This window comes from Tubulanus polymorphus, chromosome 10 (assembly GCF_964204645.1).
Source record: "Tubulanus polymorphus chromosome 10, tnTubPoly1.2, whole genome shotgun sequence".
NCBI lineage: Eukaryota > Metazoa > Nemertea > Palaeonemertea > Tubulaniformes > Tubulanidae > Tubulanus > Tubulanus polymorphus.
Window position 1 is genome coordinate 9,957,528 of NC_134034.1, and position 18,969 is coordinate 9,976,496.

The 18,969-nt window shown below is 41.1% G+C and overlaps 1 protein-coding gene across 1 annotated transcript in view; it reads left to right on the forward strand.

The window, feature by feature from the left end:
- LOC141911810 (histone deacetylase 9-like) overlaps positions 1–12,186 on the forward strand; it is a 41,711-nt gene extending 29,525 nt beyond the window's left edge. Inside the window, exons 10-23 of the mRNA XM_074802864.1 lie at positions 366–493; positions 1,273–1,389; positions 1,907–2,024; positions 2,971–3,142; positions 3,559–3,769; positions 4,334–4,685; positions 5,224–5,357; positions 5,950–6,168; positions 6,304–6,413; positions 6,703–6,790; positions 7,399–7,732; positions 8,229–8,362; positions 9,086–9,312; positions 10,224–12,186. Coding sequence (XP_074658965.1) covers positions 366–493; positions 1,273–1,389; positions 1,907–2,024; positions 2,971–3,142; positions 3,559–3,769; positions 4,334–4,685; positions 5,224–5,357; positions 5,950–6,168; positions 6,304–6,413; positions 6,703–6,790; positions 7,399–7,732; positions 8,229–8,362; positions 9,086–9,312; positions 10,224–10,269 — 2,390 coding nt within the window. The 3' untranslated portion in view covers positions 10,270–12,186. The remainder of the gene's footprint in view (positions 1–365; positions 494–1,272; positions 1,390–1,906; positions 2,025–2,970; positions 3,143–3,558; positions 3,770–4,333; positions 4,686–5,223; positions 5,358–5,949; positions 6,169–6,303; positions 6,414–6,702; positions 6,791–7,398; positions 7,733–8,228; positions 8,363–9,085; positions 9,313–10,223) is intronic.
- The last annotated feature ends 6,783 nt before the right edge of the window (positions 12,187–18,969 follow it).

Consider the following 18,969-nt stretch of genomic DNA (forward strand, 5'->3'; position numbering starts at 1 on the left):
AGAGTTCCCTGTGGAGTACGCTGCTGAGTTCCCTGTGGAGTGCCCTGGGGAGTACCCTGAAGAGTTCCCTGTGGAGTACCCTGAAGAGTTCCCTGTGGAGTACCCTGCTGAGTTCCCTGTGGAGTGCCCTGGGGAGTACCCTGAAGAGTTCCCTGTGGAGTACCCTGCAGAGTTCCCTGTGGAGTACCCTGCCGAGTATTAGTACTCTATAATAGCAATATCTACACCGTAATCATTGTACTTTTTACGTTAGATGAGACATTCGACTAGGAAAGCAAACATCGGTGAAATAATCGGCAGTAGAATTACGAATAATTGTCGATTTGTTAAAAACAAATTCTAAATTTCTTTGTAATTCGTTTCAGCAGATCCGACTCTGTCTCACAGCAACCCCGACTCCGGTCCTAATTCGCCCCCTAGCGGCGTAAGCGGACAACAGTCTATCAACGTGAATACGAGTAACGGCAGTCTATCGAATATACCCGCTCCAGAGGTGAGTCGTTATCTTTCAACGCTATTATTTGGTGCATGTCGGCAAACTATACCATGTTCGTCCATCCATTCGGACAGGTGGCTGTCTGTTACCATTGATGTCTGTCTGTTCGGAACAATTTGTGAATGTTCCAAAAGTCACCTGTCTGTTCGGATAGTCAGTTGGGACGGATCCAGAGGCTGATTTTGACGGACATTTTGTTGTCCAATAAGGTGTACTCCCGCACTGAAGGGCTAATTTTGAACCCAAAAGGGCACTTTGATGACCCATTTGGTGTACTCCTGCACTGAAGGGCCAATTTTGAACCCTAAAGGGCACTTTGTTGTCCCATAAGGTGTATTCCCGCACTGAAGGGCTCAGTTTGAAGAACTTCTCACATCCAGAATGGACATTTTTATTTCCATAAAGGTAATTTTAAGCGTACTACCATACTGAAAGGCACCAATTACCTTTTGTTGACAAAATAAAAAAAGGGCGCTAAAAAAATTTGATAGACTTGTATAAGTCACCGTGGATCCGCCTCCGGTGCCTGTTCTATTCCAATAGGCGTGGTCTATTCCAATGGATGCCCGTCTGTCCGGATAGTCGCCAGTCTGTTCCGATAGACTTGCATCTATTGCCTATGGACATTCCTTAGTTGGGATAGATGCCTGTCTATTGAGATAGACTTTAGTCTGTTCTGATAGACATGCCTCTGTTCCAATAGACGTGTGCTTCTGTTCCAATAGATGCCGGTCTGTTCTGATTGTTTCATGATTGTCTATTTGTGATTTTTGCAGCTGATTCCTGGTGTAGCTCCAATAAACAACAACACTAGCTCTGACATCAATAACCTTTACACATCACCCTCCATGCCAAATATCTCACTCGGTAAACCATGTGCTCCTACATCATCTGTAAGTATTTCAAATATATCAAAATTTCCTTACATTATCACAAACATGCCCGAAAACTTCATCAGAATGCTTAATTCTGACCCTAATTGTTAAACTAACCCATGATTGTGAAATTATGTGCCTGATTGTTGAAAGACTTACCCCTGATTGTGAAAGAATGTCCCTGAATGTGGAAAAACTGTCCCCTGATTGTGAAAAACTGATCCCTGATTGTGAAAGAATGTCCCTGATTGTGACACTAACCCAAGACTGTGGAAAGATGACCCCTGATTGTCAAAGAGTATTGAGTACTGATTGTGGAAGAACGTTGCTGATGGTCACAGACCAACCCTTGGTTGTTCAAGAATGTCCTCGATCGTGTAAAACCCTGATCGCCAAAGACTGGTCCTGTCAAAAAGAACCTAGATTTGTAAAAGAACCTTCCGACTGTCAGAAGCGATGTCTCAAAATATTCATCCGCCCGCTGACGAACTGATCATCGAATATCTGAAATGTTTCAATGTATTTCTGTTTTTAGTCGGTGACGTCATCAGCGTCTGAGGCTGAACTGCGAGCGATGGCCGCTGCTCGGTTCGGGCTGCCGCTGACCGGTCACATGTTGTCCAGTTCCCTCCCATTTTATCCATCACTGCCAGGTACGTAGATTTCTTCTTCCTCGTCGATCTACTTAGGGCGGCGCCACTTACCTGAAAATTGGGGGGAAGTCAGGATATATGAGCACCCCAAGGATAACAGCAAGACTCGCTTAAGATAATGAATTCTATGTTCTGTTTATAACAACACAGTTGCAAAACCAAGTCAAGCGGTTTCTGCAATTTAGAAAATACAGATACTAAGTACAAATATATAAATAATTGAATTATTTGTGTATCGAAACACACTAGGTTTGAAGTCAAAAGTTGAATAATTTAACAAGAAAGCGGTAATTTAATTTACTTACAACACGTTATCTTCCTTGAGTTAAAGAGAGACTCGCTCCACTCGCAGCCAGTAGTAGAAATGACACCCAAAAATGCATTACACATGGAATTATACCTAACTGTACTATACCTGACTGCCAGTGAAGCGAGTAGAAAATGTTTGAATACACGGCACTGAAAATCGCAAACCATGGTAATTCGAGGCTCAAACTAGTGTATAAAGAGTACAAAGAGCGCGACGGTATAGAATTGCGACTGTATGACAGACTCAAAACTCAATTGATTATCAAACATGAAACCACGAATAACTGTAATAATAATAAATAATATATGTGCATAGCACAGGAAATTTTCTTTTATTTGACAAAGTCAGGGGATGGTGGGGAATTTCGTAAAAAAAAGATAAAAATCATGGAAATTATGTGAGATTGCTAGATCCACAGTTTCCGACTATGTTTTACATATTTGACCGTGTTAATGGTTTAAGAAGAAAAAGAACCCTCGATTGATTGGATTCTGAGCGGAACAAGTCGGGCAAAATAACATACATGTCAGGGAATAGTCGGGAAAGCAATTCAGATGAAAGTGGCCGCCCTGAAAATGTTCTTCGTTTTCGATTTCATGAAATTATTTGCGGTTTTTTTTTCGAACGCACTTGCAGTAATCGATGGAGAAGTGACTCCTCCCACCAGTCCCGCGTACATCACTGCTCAAATGAAAGCTCTCGAAGCTCAAGGTCAAACGAATATTCCCGGAAAACCGAGTCCGACGTTGCTCGCGATTACCGGCCACTGTTTACAAGAAAGCAATAAACCTTCGCATCCACGCCTGCGGTAAGTCCACTAGAAAACTAATAACAAGTCCGGTGATAAAGGAATTCAGAATTACGTAATAACCGTCGATAATAAAAAAATCGACGATTTAGTCAATCATACAAACTCGCCTGTCAAATTGAGAAATTTTGAAATATCAGCATTGTGGGGTTACTTTGTATACTATTTAATCTGGCATGCGTTACTGTTACTCTGAAGATCGAATTTGTGTCGTGCGCAGCTAGAGGATGCAGAAAACAAAAGTCGATAAGAAATATACGTTTTTAGGGCTAAGGCACTAGAGGGTTAAGTTATTGAAATTCAGGGATTTTTTTGTCATCTGAATCGCTGAGAAAATATATCGGTATATCCATCTTCTTCCATCGGGCGAAACGAATTTTGACACAAAATTTATCTTTCGCTTTCCGACGATGTAGGCATCGGCCGCTAGAAAGGACGCACTCGGCGCCACTGCCGCTCGGCAATCCGTTACTGCAACAACAGCTACTGCAGCAACAACAAGAACAACTGAAAGAACATCAGAAGAAGATTCTGAAGCAGCACATTCGTCAGACGGTGCTTCACCGGGCCGGTAGTAAGAGTCATATGGAGAATGTAGACGAGGAAACAGAAGCGAAATTAGCTCAAGTGAGTGTCTGATTGATTATATGTATCTATAGACTGGATGCTCAGGTTTATAGACTGGATGCTTAGGTTTATAGACCGGATGTCTGGGTTTATAGACCGGATGTCTGGGTTTATAGACTGCACGTCTGGGTTTATAGACTGGATGTCTGGATTTATAGACAGGACGTCTGGGCTTATAGACCGGACGTCTGGGTTTATAGACCGGATGTCTGGGTTTATAGACCGGATGTCTGGGTTTATAGACCGGATGTCTGGGTTTATAGACCGGACGTCTGGGTTTATAGACCAGACGTCTGGGTTTTATAGACCGAACGTCTGGGTTTATAGACTGGACGTCTGGGTTTATAGACTGGACGTCTGGGTTATAGACTGGATGCTCAGGTTTATAGACTGGATGCTCAGGTTTATAGACTGGATGCCTGGGTTTATAGACTGGACATCTGGGTCTGGTTTCATAGACTGGATGTCTGGGTCTGGCTAAGGCTGTTATATAGACTGTATGCCTCGTCCGGGTCTCGGGCTATCGCGAATATTTACTCATCCATTTATTGTTCCGTGTTTCAGGAAATGAAAGAAGGTCGCGACAACGAAGAGGAGGTTGCCATCACTCGGGAAAAACCAGGAATGACACCACCAGCGCCACCTGTACCACCCGTTTGCCCCGCCGGCGACATCAGTCAACAACAACAACAACGTCGATCATTCCTTATTCAACAACAACAAGAACTGTTGGCGACTTCAGCGGCGGCGGCGGCTGCAGTGAATAAAACAGCAGGCGGGTTCACGGCGGGTACGCCGATCCGACCAGCGCCACCTCGTCCTCTATCGCGGACTCATTCCAGTCCTCTCGTTACGTTTAGTTTACCCCCTCAACCACCTCCGAATGCAGAACCAGTGAAACTCAAATTTACTACAGGTACTTTACGCGTAATCAATCGAATGGATGAATTAAGTGGTTTTTTTACCCCGTTTAAAGTATCTTTTAAGGCTTCTTTTTTTCCTTCAACACACCGACCGCCATTAAGAGCGTTGTAAGAGGGATTGAGGTTTTCTTCCCCTCAAGTTGTCGAGCACCATTTAAGGCATGATTACTGGGTTTAAGGGTTTTTTTTTTCCTCTGAATTTCTTAGCAATTCAGGGCCTGGTTTCATAGACTGATTACCAAAGTTATCCCTTGGGGTAAATCCTCAATCTGGGTGACAACGACCATAGTAACAATGAGAAACCATGGTGGTTATAACTGACGAATTTCAAAATATTCCCAGAGACTATTTTTCTTCCACATCTATGAAACCCAGCCCCGGGCATTATCAGCTCATACGAGGTTACCTTATACATGATATCCTTCGAAGAATACACTTACTTCGAATCGGCCAGAAATTCGCCCTTCGATACGAGATAGATTCATGATTTATTTAATTCCATTCATTATGAGTTGTGTGTATTGTATTTAGGTCTGGTTTACGACAGTTTGATGTTGAAACACCAGTGTACGTGCGGCAACAACGCCAACCACCCGGAACACGCTGGCCGCTTACAGAGTATCTGGGCGCGCCTACAAGAAACCCGATTAGCTGATAGATGCGAGGTATGTACCGGTATGTTGATGATGAAAGAGATTTCTTATGTTGCGCCTGTGATAATTGAAGTTAAAGGCAGAGCTTCGCACAAAATATCTAAAAGCGATTCAGGGGAAATTAACTGATTGTAACGTTTTTAAATCAAGGAATTTCTCCATTCACCTGCAGCAGATTCACTCGGGGAATCTCTCCATTCACCTGCAGCAGATTCACTCCAGGAATTTCTCCATTCACCTGCAGCAGATTTACTCGGGGAATTTCCGCATTCACCTGCAGCGGATTCACTCAGGGAATCTCTCCATTCACCTGCAGCAGATTCACACAGGGAATCTCGCCACTCACCTGCAGTAGATTCACTCGGAGAATCTCTCCATTCACCTGCAGCAGATTCACTCGGGGAATCTCTCCATTCACCTGCAGCAGATTCACTCCAGGAATTTCTCCATTCACCTGCAGCAAATTCACTCGCGGAATTTCCGCATTCACCTGCAGCAGATGCACTCGGGGAATTTCATGTTGCAACATGGAAAAATCATATAAAACTTCGGCAATTTGTAGATAAGGGAAAGTAAGGCCCCAACTCGTTTTTTCTCGTTCCAGAAAATCAAATCGCGTAAAGCAACAATCGAGGAGCTGCAGCTGTGTCACAGCGAGGCGTATTCGCTGCTCTACGGAACAAATCCGCACAATCGCCTGAAACTCGACCCGAAACTTCTCGAATCGCTGCCACTACGATTCTGTCTCCTGCCGTGTGGCGGAATCGGCTGCGATTCGGACACCGTCTGGAACGAGATTCACACATCGCACGTCGCTCGTATGGTCAGTTTTGATTTTTTTTTTGCAACTAGAAAATTTATCATTATTATTAATGTTAACCAATTTTTGAGCAACCCACTTGCCCCTGATGGATCCTCACTTGCCTCAATTTCATTCAATTCATTTTCAATTGTTCAGGCCGCTGGATGCGTAACTGAACTCGCGTTGAAAGTCGGAGCCGGTGAATTGAAGAATGGAATGGCGATAGTGCGACCTCCCGGACACCACGCCGAGTTCCAACAGCCTATGTAAGTCTTGATACGGTCGAAACCACTTAATCTGGATCAGTGGAATCTGTTTTTTGATCGCGGTAGTAACTGATTAAATACGTATGAATACAATGTTTAACGCCTGTAATGTAAATCTGAGTTAAATGCAGATTTCTGCCCTCATTACTTCCAATATTAATTAGCCAGCACTGAAAGGGTTAAAAAGTAACAGAAAAATAACCGATTTGAAAAACTTTCCGTACGTAATATTTCGATCCTTACCCGTACGGAATTTACGTGTTTCTAGTTCGAGTTTTTTTCGTCGCAGGGGTTTTTGTTTTTTCAACTCGATCGCGATCGCCGCGAAACAACTGCGAGAACGGCTGAAATTCAACAAGATACTCATCATCGACTGGGTAAGTATTCCTCACAACTTATCAGTACGCGTATTTATTTCATTTGATTCAATTTCAAAGGGTACCCGCGACTCCTTGATTCCTTAAAAACTCCTTAGTGGAACATTCTTTGAAAGGTGCTTGAAACTCCTTCAATTTGAGATATTGGAAATTTTTGTCTAGTTAGTAGTTGCACAATATCCGTGTATGATGATGACCTGAGAAATCCCATAATAACGAAGCCAAGATTGAAAACCACGCCTGATGATGGCTAACAGGTGTTAGCCGAAACGTCGCTCCTCAAGTACAATCATTCTGATATAGAATTTTTCAATCTTGGCTTCGTTATTGTGGGATTTCTCTCGTCAGTTAAACGGTGTATAGGATAAAAATAAGTTTACAAAACCACCGAATTACCGGTTCACCGAGATAAATAGTACCGATTTAAGAGGAGTCAACAGGGATCTGAAAGTGACGCAGAAGCTCACTAAAAATTCAAAAAATTTACTCCTTTAAAACTTGAAAACTCCTTATATCCAGGAATGGCCGTTGACCTGTAGGGACGCGGTTTATCTGTAATTTCGGCGAGTTTTTTCTAATCGACGATCGTCTCGCGATTCATTTTACAGGACGTTCACCACGGCAACGGAACGCAACAGATGTTCTACGACGACCCGAACGTTCTGTACCTGTCCGTGCACCGGCACGATAACGGCAACTTTTTCCCGGGCACGGGCGCGTTCGACGAGTGCGGCTGCGAGCAGGGCATCGGTTTCAACGTGAACCTCGCGTTCTCTGGAGCCGGCTTGCCGATGAGCGACGCCGAGTACCTCGCCGTGTTCCGCACGGTTCTGATGCCGATCGCGCGCGCCTACAACCCCGACATGATCCTCGTTTCATCAGGGTTCGACGCCGCGATCGGACACCCTCAACCTCTCGGAGGTTACACTGTCTCTCCTGCTTGTAAGTATCGATTTTGTTGATGAGCTTTTCATTAAATCGTAAAAATAAACCGGAGGGGGGGTTCTACCGGCGTCTAGCTAATATGTTGATACATGGTGGCCTCAGCGCATACCACAAAGCTATCCCACCAGATGGCGTTTCTAACAGTAGGACATACTTGTTACATATCCCACTAGATGGCGTGTCTAACAGTAGGACATTCTAGCTAGATATACCACCAGATGGCGTGTCTAACAGAAGGACATTCTCGCTAGATATACCACCAGATGGCTTGTCTAACAGAAGGACATACTATACCATGGAAATGGTTGGCGTGTAATAAATATTCGCATTCATACTAGTTAGTAATCGCCACCTAGTGGATACTCACTTGCCACGAGTTGAACGCGTGCTCCTCTCACCCGTCCTCTTAGTAAAACTGTGCCCAGAAAAAGATCTCTTACAACTGAAATTAAACTCCAATCCGATTTTCTAATCGCTCGAATTCGAATTCCAGGTTTCGGTCACATGACGCGGCAGTTAATGACGTTAGCGGGCGGTAAAGTCGTGCTCGCGTTGGAAGGTGGCTACGATTTAGCGGCGATTTGCGACGCGTCGGAAATCTGCGTGCAAGCGTTGCTCGGCGATGAGGTACGTGATGTTACGCCTAACCCCCCTGAAACATTTACGCACAAGAAATATAGTTTCGCAAATAACTTTCAATTCACCCCTTAGATGTTTTTGTTGTATCTTTACGACCAATGAACCAATTTTCATCGCGGGTCGAAAACCCAGTTTTGGAGGTATATGTACGTCTTCATATCCTGAGTCCATCACCTGAGTGTTATTTCATTTGCCTGACATCCAATAGATGTCGCTATGGTCTTCATTCGTCACAAGCACAGCAGCTCCAGGGATGGCAGAATGTTAACTATAGTGAATTTTGTGCGATAAATCAAACCCCGGGGCCAGTTGCTTAAATGTTAGAGTTAACCAGTGGATAGTTGACAATTAAAAGTTCATTGTTATTTAGTTAGTTACCTAATCGTTGGTGTGGTGGTAAGCTTTTTATAATCGGATGAGCTTATACCTATATATGTGGTTTGTGAAAATATCCGATCGTGAAACTAAACCACAGTCAGGTTACTGACTAATTGTTATTATGGTATTTATGTGCTGGTAATCTTAAACCAACTTTTGAGCAACTGAACCCTGGAATACCGGTACATGGAATCCAGAAACAATTGAACTTTGACGAAGAAATCTTGCATCTAAATTATTTGAAAATTAGAAAAAAGCAGCGTTTAACCCGGTAAAATGGTAGCGCGATAAAGTTTTGAATAAACGTCGGTTCGTGATTTTATTTTCCCGTAGATCCCGCCGTTGAAAGAAGACGAGCTGCGACGTTCACCGCACCAGGCAGCGGTCGAGAGTATCGAACGCACGATACGAATCCAGGGTGAATACTGGCCGTGCGTTCTACGATACGTCAACACGATACACTACTCGTATTTAGACGCTCAGAAACTGGAACGCGAAGAGGCCGACACGGTGACCGCGTTGGCCTCATTGTCGATGGTTCACGCGCAGCACAGTCTCAGGTAAGATGATATAAGACTACCAGGGATGAAAATCTTCCGACCATAGACGGATTTCCGACCTTTTCGAACATTTTCTTTATTCCTGAGAACAGTGTAAATCACCTCAATCGCGGGCATCGCATCAGAGCGCTCTGTAGTTAGGAGTGCTCCTTAAGACGGTTTTCGGCAGTTGTTAGCACAACTGTGGAGTCGGAGAAACCAATATGACGTCTCATTCAAAAAGAGGCTCTAATTCAGGCCCAAACTATTGATATTTTGACCAAAAGGAAGTAAGTTTTTTGGCTAAAAGTTACTGATTTTTGTTCCCCCAAAAAATTCTTTTTTTTAAAAAATATTTTCCGACTTTTTCAATATGGACTACGTAAGACGAGATAAGATTTTACGAAATAAGATCAGATGAAATGAGATTATATTAGATGAGATGAGAGAGGAGATAAGATAAACTGATATCTGATAGAATAAGATATAAAAATGATACGAGATAGGATAAGATGAATGATAAGCTGATATGGGTCAGGATATGATATAAGATAAAATGATATGAGATAGAACATGGACTTTTTGAAGGGAATAGGGATGAAGAATTTTATTCGAGCATTTTCCGCATAAAATCTTGCTGAAGCACTGCGGGACGAGAAAAAACGGAAAAAGGACTGGAAATTCTGATCAATTTAATTCAAATTTTGAGGAAAGACGATGGGTACTAAATTTCGGAAAAATTCGTTTTGACAATTTTTTGTTTGAATATGACCCTTAAGCCTCATGGTCAACAAAAGTATATCACACAGCTAGTCGTACTTTCGTTAGATTTTTCTTCTAAAATACATATTCGAAGTCCCAAATGTTGATAAATAGGAGAAAATGTCTCAGTTTTTTGATGAACGCTAATTTCTTCTTTTCTTTTTTCGTAGCGATACCGGTTCATCCCTCGACTCAGAACCGATGGAAGAGTCGTGAAGGACGACGACGACGGCAGCAGCGCCACCCGGTGTTAAAATGTAGAATCGTATTGCACACACACACACACACTGTGTCATCATCATCATTAAACCCCCCGAGTCAACGTTACTCTGTAGTTAGTTAGTCTTAACGGAAAAAAAATGATCGAATAAATGTGGGTCTCGTGAATGTACCCCCGAAACAAACCCAACCCGAGAAAAGGACGAAAAGACGATCGTCTAAGGCGGATAGAAATTTAGACGCGTGGGCCTCGAAACGAGACCTTAAAATCAAGGTCGGACGGTTCAGTCAGTGACACGCGCTGCGCTGACTGACGGCTAAACGGAAACGACGGCGGCGGAACAAAACGCAAGTGAGGTCATTAATTAACTGGAACGATTAACTGGACTGCGTTATGCCCGCGCGTCCCTGCTCATAGGATTTATAGAAAACGGACTGCGTTTAGAGAAACGATTAACGGGAATAAGAAAAAATGCGCGGGCACGACGTCAACATCTACCCCGCTAACTGTTGTTGTTGTTTTAAAATTGAATCATTCGTCGCGTAAAAAGTTGCGTAAAATTGCCCGGATATATATATGTATATATCGAAAATTCGCCGCTTGTGATAGAACTTAGTTTTTTTTTTGTCGAAGCGTAAAAAAAGTGCGGTATTCGCGTTTCGTGTTGTCGTATTGTGTTCGAAATGCCGTTATCGCGCGGTAACGGACGAATGAACGAAATTCGAGCGGACTTGATATATTTTCATATTAACCGAGAATTCGGCCGGCTCAGGCGTAGCGCGGATTTATTTTCGCACTCGCGGAAGAAGAACATTGATTCGTCGTTAAAATTGGGACGATGATGACGGAAGAATTTGTGCCAAAGTTCGGTAGTTAGGAACACGCGAGAATATGATGTTATTGTGTTGTCGGTGTGTTTTCGATGTTATTACCCGTCGTTTAATTGATAATTAGATGATAATTAGATGATGATTATTTATGCGAATAATATTATCGCGAATTGTCGTCGTATGTGAGATGTATATTTCGGTGTATTTGTATGTGCGTGTATGTACGTGTGCGTAAAAAGTAGCATTACGGGAGATATTACGTTCGATGGCTGTTGATATGTACTTTTTTTTTCTGAATTTTAATTTTCGATGTCGGTTTCGAAACCGTCTCCGACCGGCGTTTTGTTTACGGTAAAGTAAATTATTCCTGTGAGTCGATGAAACTGTGGTCATCAGGATCGAGTACCACAGTTGTGAGTTATAGTTAACTCTGAGTGAGTTGAAATCAGTTTATTTTTAGATCAATCTTAACTCGGACGCTGTGGAACTGGGGCCAGCTACCGGTAGCGATCTGTAGCCAGGAACCTGCACCCCATCGTAGCGAATTTCATTCACCATCGTAGCGTCAAGTCTTAATGAAAAATCTGAACACATGTGAAGTGTGGACGATCACAAATTCTAAGAATGGTGATGAAATATCAAATGTCTGGGGTCAGATACCGGCAGCAGATTGATACCCGCATTTCTGACATCTCTTTTTTTCAACTTCAGTCTATTACTGGCCAACGCAAGAGGCATTCTTTTCTGAACATTTGAGAGTAGAACAGCATTAAAAGTTACAGCGTTTTAACCCTTTCAGTGCATCTACACCGCAGTGCGGTGTATGAATCGGTCGTGGACTTGGCAGTGTATTGATGTTATTACTAAATAGTTTGTATCTCTATTGAAAGATGGCAGCACCTGTCAAACATAGTGAAATATTGGTAACTACCGGTAATCATACACCGCACCGCAGTGTAGACACACTTTAGCGGTATGCCTGTTATTCAACACGCTGTGGTGGAATCTTTTTAAATTTTTTAAAAATCTCAAGCACTTTTGGGTAGTAATAAGTCAGCGTTGAAAGGGTTAAGTTCTAGAAAATTTTGCAACGTTACTTTCAATTTAATTTTCGAAAAACAATTTCGATTTATTCTTATTATTATTATCATTATTACAAGTTTATTGAAAGTTTAAAACGACGTTTAAAAAGGATTTATTTACTTTTATATATATATATATATATATATGTATATGCGAAGAAGAAATTTTAATCAAAGACAAATGATGAATATTAATTGATTATGATTATTACGATTATTATTATTATAATTATTAATTGTTGTTGTTAGTGTATGTGCGTGTGCATTTTGAGAAAGTATGATTTTATTGTAAATATTATTAAGCGGTCTACACAAACATAATGTACGATGTGCTAAAACTTTGTGTCGTAATTTTGTAAATTCTTTTCATTTCATTCTGCATCATCATACATTGCGTAATTGTTTTGTGGTCTGTCTGTTTGTTGTCGTTGTACAGCCCTGTAAAATTTCAAAACGACCAAACTCGTTCGATGTTGTTACGACGCGCTCTTTGGGAGACTAATAGTTTTTTTTTCGGCCAAAAAACAGAAGGGGGGGGGGTTTCTCGTATGTAGTTTTGATATACCGGTACTCTCAAGTCGGATTTTTTGTACTGTAAAAATTTTTCCGACTTGAAGAGGGATATCTGAGTTTGATGGTACAGTAGACTCCGCTCAAGTCTGATCTTTTGACTCGAGATGATATCTGAGTTGGATGGCACAGTAGACTCCGCTCAAGTCTGATCTTTTGACTTAAAGAGCAATATCTGAGTTGGATGGCACAGTAGACTCCGCTCAAGTCTGATCTTTTGACTTGAGGTGATATCTGAGTTGGATGGTACAGTAGACTCCGCTCAAGTCTGATCTTTTGACTCGAGATGATATCTGAGTTGGATGGCACAGTAGACTCCGCTCAAGTCGGATCTTTTGACTTGAAGAGCGATATCTGAGTTGGATGGCACTGTAGACTCTGCTCAAGTCAGATCTTTTGACTTGAGAGCGATATCTGAGTTGGATGGTACAGTAGACTCCGCTCAAGTCGGATCTTTTGACTTGAGAGTGATATCTGAGTTGGATGATACAGTAGACTCCGCTCAAATCGGATCTTTTGACTTGAAGAGCGATATCTGAGTTGGATGGTACTGTAGACTCTGCTCAAGTCAGATCTTTTAACTGGAGATTGATATCTTGAGTTTTGACTTGAAAGTGATATCTGAGTTGGATAGACTCCCACTAGACTCCCAGAGCGATATCTGAGTGGGGTGGTACAGTAGACTCCGTTCAAGTCAGGTATTTTGACCTGAGAGCGATATCTGAGTGGGGTGGTACAGTAGACTTGTGAGTTTCATCAAAGTTGAACAGACCTAACTTGAGTAGGGGTCTACTGCCTATGCTTGAAAGCGTATTACCTGGTCCACGGTTTTAGTGGTGTTTAGTGGTCATGTACATGTGACATTCAAAAATAAATGGTTTCAGGAAAAATTTCTATAATGTGATAAAATTGGGACGAGAGATTTTTCTTTTTTGTGGAATATAGTTTTTCATCGGTATGATATTGAAAGGTATGAGAATGATATGTGATATAAGACGAAAAGGATAAGGACTTTATTTCATCATTTGTTTTGAGAAAATGCAGAGTCCCCTGGGGAGTCCCCTGCAGAGGTCCCCTGCAATGCGGAGGTTACGTATATCGAGCACCACATGAAAACACTGATGATATATATCAATATGTATATATATGATATTATTTTTCGATATAATGATTGAAAAGAAATTTTGATGTGCATAAAATCTAGTCATTAGAAATATATGAGCATTTCATATTAGTTTGAACCAGCAGTAATTAACCTGGAACCAACACTAGTTTTCATTTTCAATGAATATCTCTTGCTTTAGGGGATTGCTCTAATTTTACTCATAATTGGAATTGTGGAATTTTGCTTGTGTCACGGAATTCGGGTTGTTATTTGAGGAGATTTAATGAAATGCAGTTATCAATCAACCGGCCGCCTTTACCCTGCGCGGGGTTCGGTCACGATTTGTCATTCATATGGAGATGTAAATTCCTCAGGTCCGGACAGGGGACCTGGTGATGTCTGTTTTTAACGACGGCCATGGAATGGGTACAAACAGCAGATTACCTATTGGGTGGGTACAGAAAACAGATTACCTATTGGGTGGGTACAGACAACAGATTGCCTAGTAGGTGGGTACAGACAACAGATTGCCCATTGGGTGGGTACAAACAGCAGATTACCTATTGGGTGGGTACAGAAAACAGATTACCTATTGGGTGGGTACAGACAGCAGATTACCTATTGGGTGGCTACAGACAGCAGATTACCTATTGGGTGGGTACAGACAACAGATTTTATGAGTGGATGCAAGATATAAACAACAAATTGTCTGAAGGGGGTACAGACAGCAGATTGCCTGAGTAAATTTTCTGAGGGTGTGCAGACAGCAGATTTTCTGAGGGTTGCAGGGTACAAATAGCTGATTGGTTGAGGGTTGTAGGGTACAGATAGCTGATTGGTTGAGGGTTGCAGGGTACAGATAAGTGATTGGTTGAGGGTTTGCAGGGTACAGATAGCTGATTGGTTGATAGCTGCATCATAACTTTTTAAGAATACGGTTACAATTATCTTTCCGAAGTTAAAACATACATATATGCGAATCATCCGCGAACTTTCCAACCAATCACCAGCTATTATGTAAATTAGCGCTCAGGTCACAAGTTGTAGATTGTAAATACATACATATATATATATATATATATATACACACACTCACACTGTGTACAGACTGTTGTGTTTAAATGTATAGCGATATAGATATCGTCGAATAATTTTCCGGGAAAAAAAAGTTGCCGTAATTTTTCGATTAGCACCTGAGAGTTACAGGTTACCCTAAACTGGTAATGTTTGTAGATAATGCGAGTATGAATAATAACGGTATACATGTATAAATCGGTTGAATATGATTATATACGAATATTGAATTTGTTGTAATTTCGTGGAACAAAGAGCAGCGATGCCTATTCCAATTCAAAATGGCGGCCTACCTCTGGTTCCCACGGAACAGGGAATTCGGAAAAAAACTTGGGAATTCCCAGTTTGGAAATATTTGGGAATTTGAAAAAATTTTCCTCAAATCAGTAATATTTTGGATAGTCATCTTCATTTCACGTATTGCATTTGCCGAGTGCAACTTTCTTCAGTGATTTCTTTTGAGAATCATCTTTATCCTTTTTTCATCACTAAAATGTTGACTGTAGTATGATGATATCTGTTCATTCCATTTGGGCAAATTGAAAAATCACCCATGAATTACTTTGGAAAAACTTGGGAATTTCTAGTTCATGTAACTGTGGGAACCACGCCTACGATAATCTGTATACACTAGACCTTACGTTACTCCGACCATAGATGTTTAACCCTTTCAGTGCGTCTACACCGCAGTGCAGTGTATAAATCAGTGATAGATTTTGCTAGTACACCGCACTGTGGTGTATTGATGTAATTAGTAATTATCTCTATTGAAAGATGGCAGCACCTGTCAAATATAGTGAAATATCAGTAACTAACGATACACTGCACCGCGGTGTAGACGCACTGTAGTGGTATTCCCGTTATTCAACACACTAGGGTAGAATTTTTTCAAATTCTCAAATTATCTCTAGCACTATAGGGTATTAACTAGTCAGCACTGAAAGGGTTAAACTGGACGCCCATGCTCCGACAGAGTGGGCTGGCTAAGTTGGTCCGATATAAGCCAAGTCCGAGTTGAGGAAAGGAAATATATGTTAGGAAATCGCAAAAATTGTTTCGTTTTTGCCCGACTTAATCTAAAGTCAGGAGTAGGGCAGATTTGATGTATCCATTTAAGTAGGTCGAAGTTGGTGACATGATTTCATTTACCCGGTAGTAGTTTTAGCAGAATTTATATTTGCATTTCTTATGAGCTGAAAATTTGGCACGAATTGTGGAGATATTTTCATCGTCATCGTAATTCGTGAATTAACGCGCAAACTTAAATTCAAATTGTAGAAACGTTTGACAGGTTTCGGTTGGTCTCTACCGATTCCGACGCATTCTACTCGATCTATCCCGGAATAGCGTAATCCGTAAACCTGATAGAAACGAACTCTCTACCGGCCGCTTCTATCAGGTTAACAGATTATGTTATTCCGGGATAGGTAGAGCGTATTGTGGTAGCAAATAACACAAGAAAATTGCGGAATCGGATGAGACAATGGAAACCCTACCGGACTCTCTACCGGTCGCTTCTATCAGGATTACACAGATTCCTGGAATAGGTACGGCGTATTCCGCAATCGGTAGAGACCAATCGGAACCTGCCGTTAGTTTCCTATACGCGTATGATTGTGCAATTATTTAAAATCGGGCATTTCTTTCTTTCTTGTTTTATAAGATATGTAAATCAGGTATAATCGACGAATGTAAAAAGTTCGAATTCGTCTTGATTTTCGTGTATTTTGTGTAAATATGGTAAAATACGCGCTGTGAATCGGTTGAATAAGTTGCTAGAATGTATTCGGGTCCCATTTTTCCGGTCCCGAATTTCGGATTTTCTAAAAATCAATTTGCGGATCGAGGGGCTTCGAACTTCTACCGTTATGTCGACAGAGTGGTCAATCAGTCTTGCAAATAAGACGCTCATCCTCCCCTCCCAAATTGCATCTTTATGGACATGTTTTTTTTTCTCTGAATCAAACTACTACCGCGATACACTGGAGCCATTACCGTAATATAAAAGCTTGCTCATTCAAGGACTGAAAATTCGACACCTCGTCGAGGTCCAAGTTTTAGCCTATATCTTACAAATTCTCTTATTCCAATCGTAAAACGAATTGTTTTTAGAGTGTATGCTCCAATTCGTATCATGGTAACGACCCCTTCCTCCTCCGAATACCCCCCATCGCGCTGTACCTGATTGAGAGAATTAACGGTCCTCTGAGGTGAGCAGAGTCCTGTGCGTAGTCCCGAATACGATTTTCAGATCTTTGTTAAACCCGAAAGAAGCCTAGAAGTTCAATTATTATAGTTTTATGGTCACCAACTATAATATAGCATTTATCGTGTATGAAAATCAGAAGCGAATCGACGGGTTTTTCTTTTCGATTATTTGCTCAATTCGTTCCGCGTGTAATTTTTTTAAATTTCTTTCGATCATCGAATATCAGAGAAAACGAAATGTATAATCGTGTATCGTTGAGTATTCGTCGCGACTGACTGGCGTTCTCGCCGGCCTGTCGGGAAATTCGCCCGCGTTTATCATTCCTGATCATGACGTTTCTTCATTTCGGAAATATCATGTAAAAACTATTATAGAAAAGACAATAAATCTAGCGAGTAAATTTTCGTTCGCTGGTTTAAACTCATTGATCATTATTATTGTAATGATGACGATTATGATTATTATTTTTCTTTTTTTTCGTTACCGTGAAGCGTTTGTTCTTGTTGTTCTGAATCTTAACTCATATACCGTTTCTTATACGTTTAAAAGAATAAGATACGTTATAAAGGTTATATGGAATAAAATGGCAGTTGTTGAATGTGATAATTATTATTATTATTATTATTATCATCATTATTATTATGAGAACGTTTTACTTGATTGAGATATTTTGTTGTTTTTATGAGAATAAATTTGGCTAAATGTATATGATCATATACATGTATATGAACTACTATATATGTAGTGCTCTTGTGCCTACCCCCTCGTGGTAGCTCGCTTTGCCTCGTAATTGACGGGGCTAGGACCTATATCATGTTACTCGGATCATCTGGCTTCATTGTCTAGTGGTAAATAAAAGTGTAAGTTCTAAAATATTGCCAGCGTTGTTCAAATGCTTTCTTTTTTTTTCGTTTATGCGTAATGAATGCTGTTACGTCATGATGTTTGTCAACTATGGCTGGAGACTTGCCAATGTTGGCGATAACGGGTTTTCTGCCTTGTGGTTAAAAAGTCCTTTTGGGAAGCGTACAAGATTTCAATTAGTCTTTAATACCAGCTCATAACATACGGCTATTTTGATGAAGCGCCACCTAGGGGTCAACACATCTACGGGCTATTGGATACAGTCCACTACGTATAAACAGGGAAGTGTCACTTCCCTGGGGCCGGTTGCCCAAAGGTTGGTTAAACTCCTAACCGTTGGTTAAATCTCTAACTGACAGTTAAACTATTTACCGTCGGTTAGATTGGGTTGCTCGAAAACTTAACCAACGGTTAAATTCCCTAACCACTGGTTAAAATTAAACGACCTATGGGGCTATGTTAGGTTCCTTATAACCAGTGGTTAAAAATGGCCAGCGTAGTTTTTTATTGCCTACATTTGGCTACAACAGAGTAAATCGACAGTGATTCGAACATCTAAATCAATTTTCGGATGAATGTTTAAGAGAATGATTGCGTTTTGGGATAAACTTTATAGCTGAACTTTTACGCGAGGAGCCACGGATAGAAGTCACGCTAGAATATTACCTTTCAATCAAGCGTTGCAATCTTTTTCTGTAAAATTGGCTTTTTGAATTTTCTTGTCATTATTAATCAAAACAGACTCCATTTTAACCGGTAGTTAAGAACTTATCCACCGGTTATCTTAACCAACCTTTGAGATGTTCCATGTTTGGTCAAAATAACGAAGATATGGTGTCCTCTGGTGGCAATTGTATGAACTAGAAAACCGCAGATATTTTTGGCAGATTTCACAGCATATGTTTATACTCATATACCAAGTTGAGTGATTTCTATAATGAAATGAATGAATGACGTGCGAA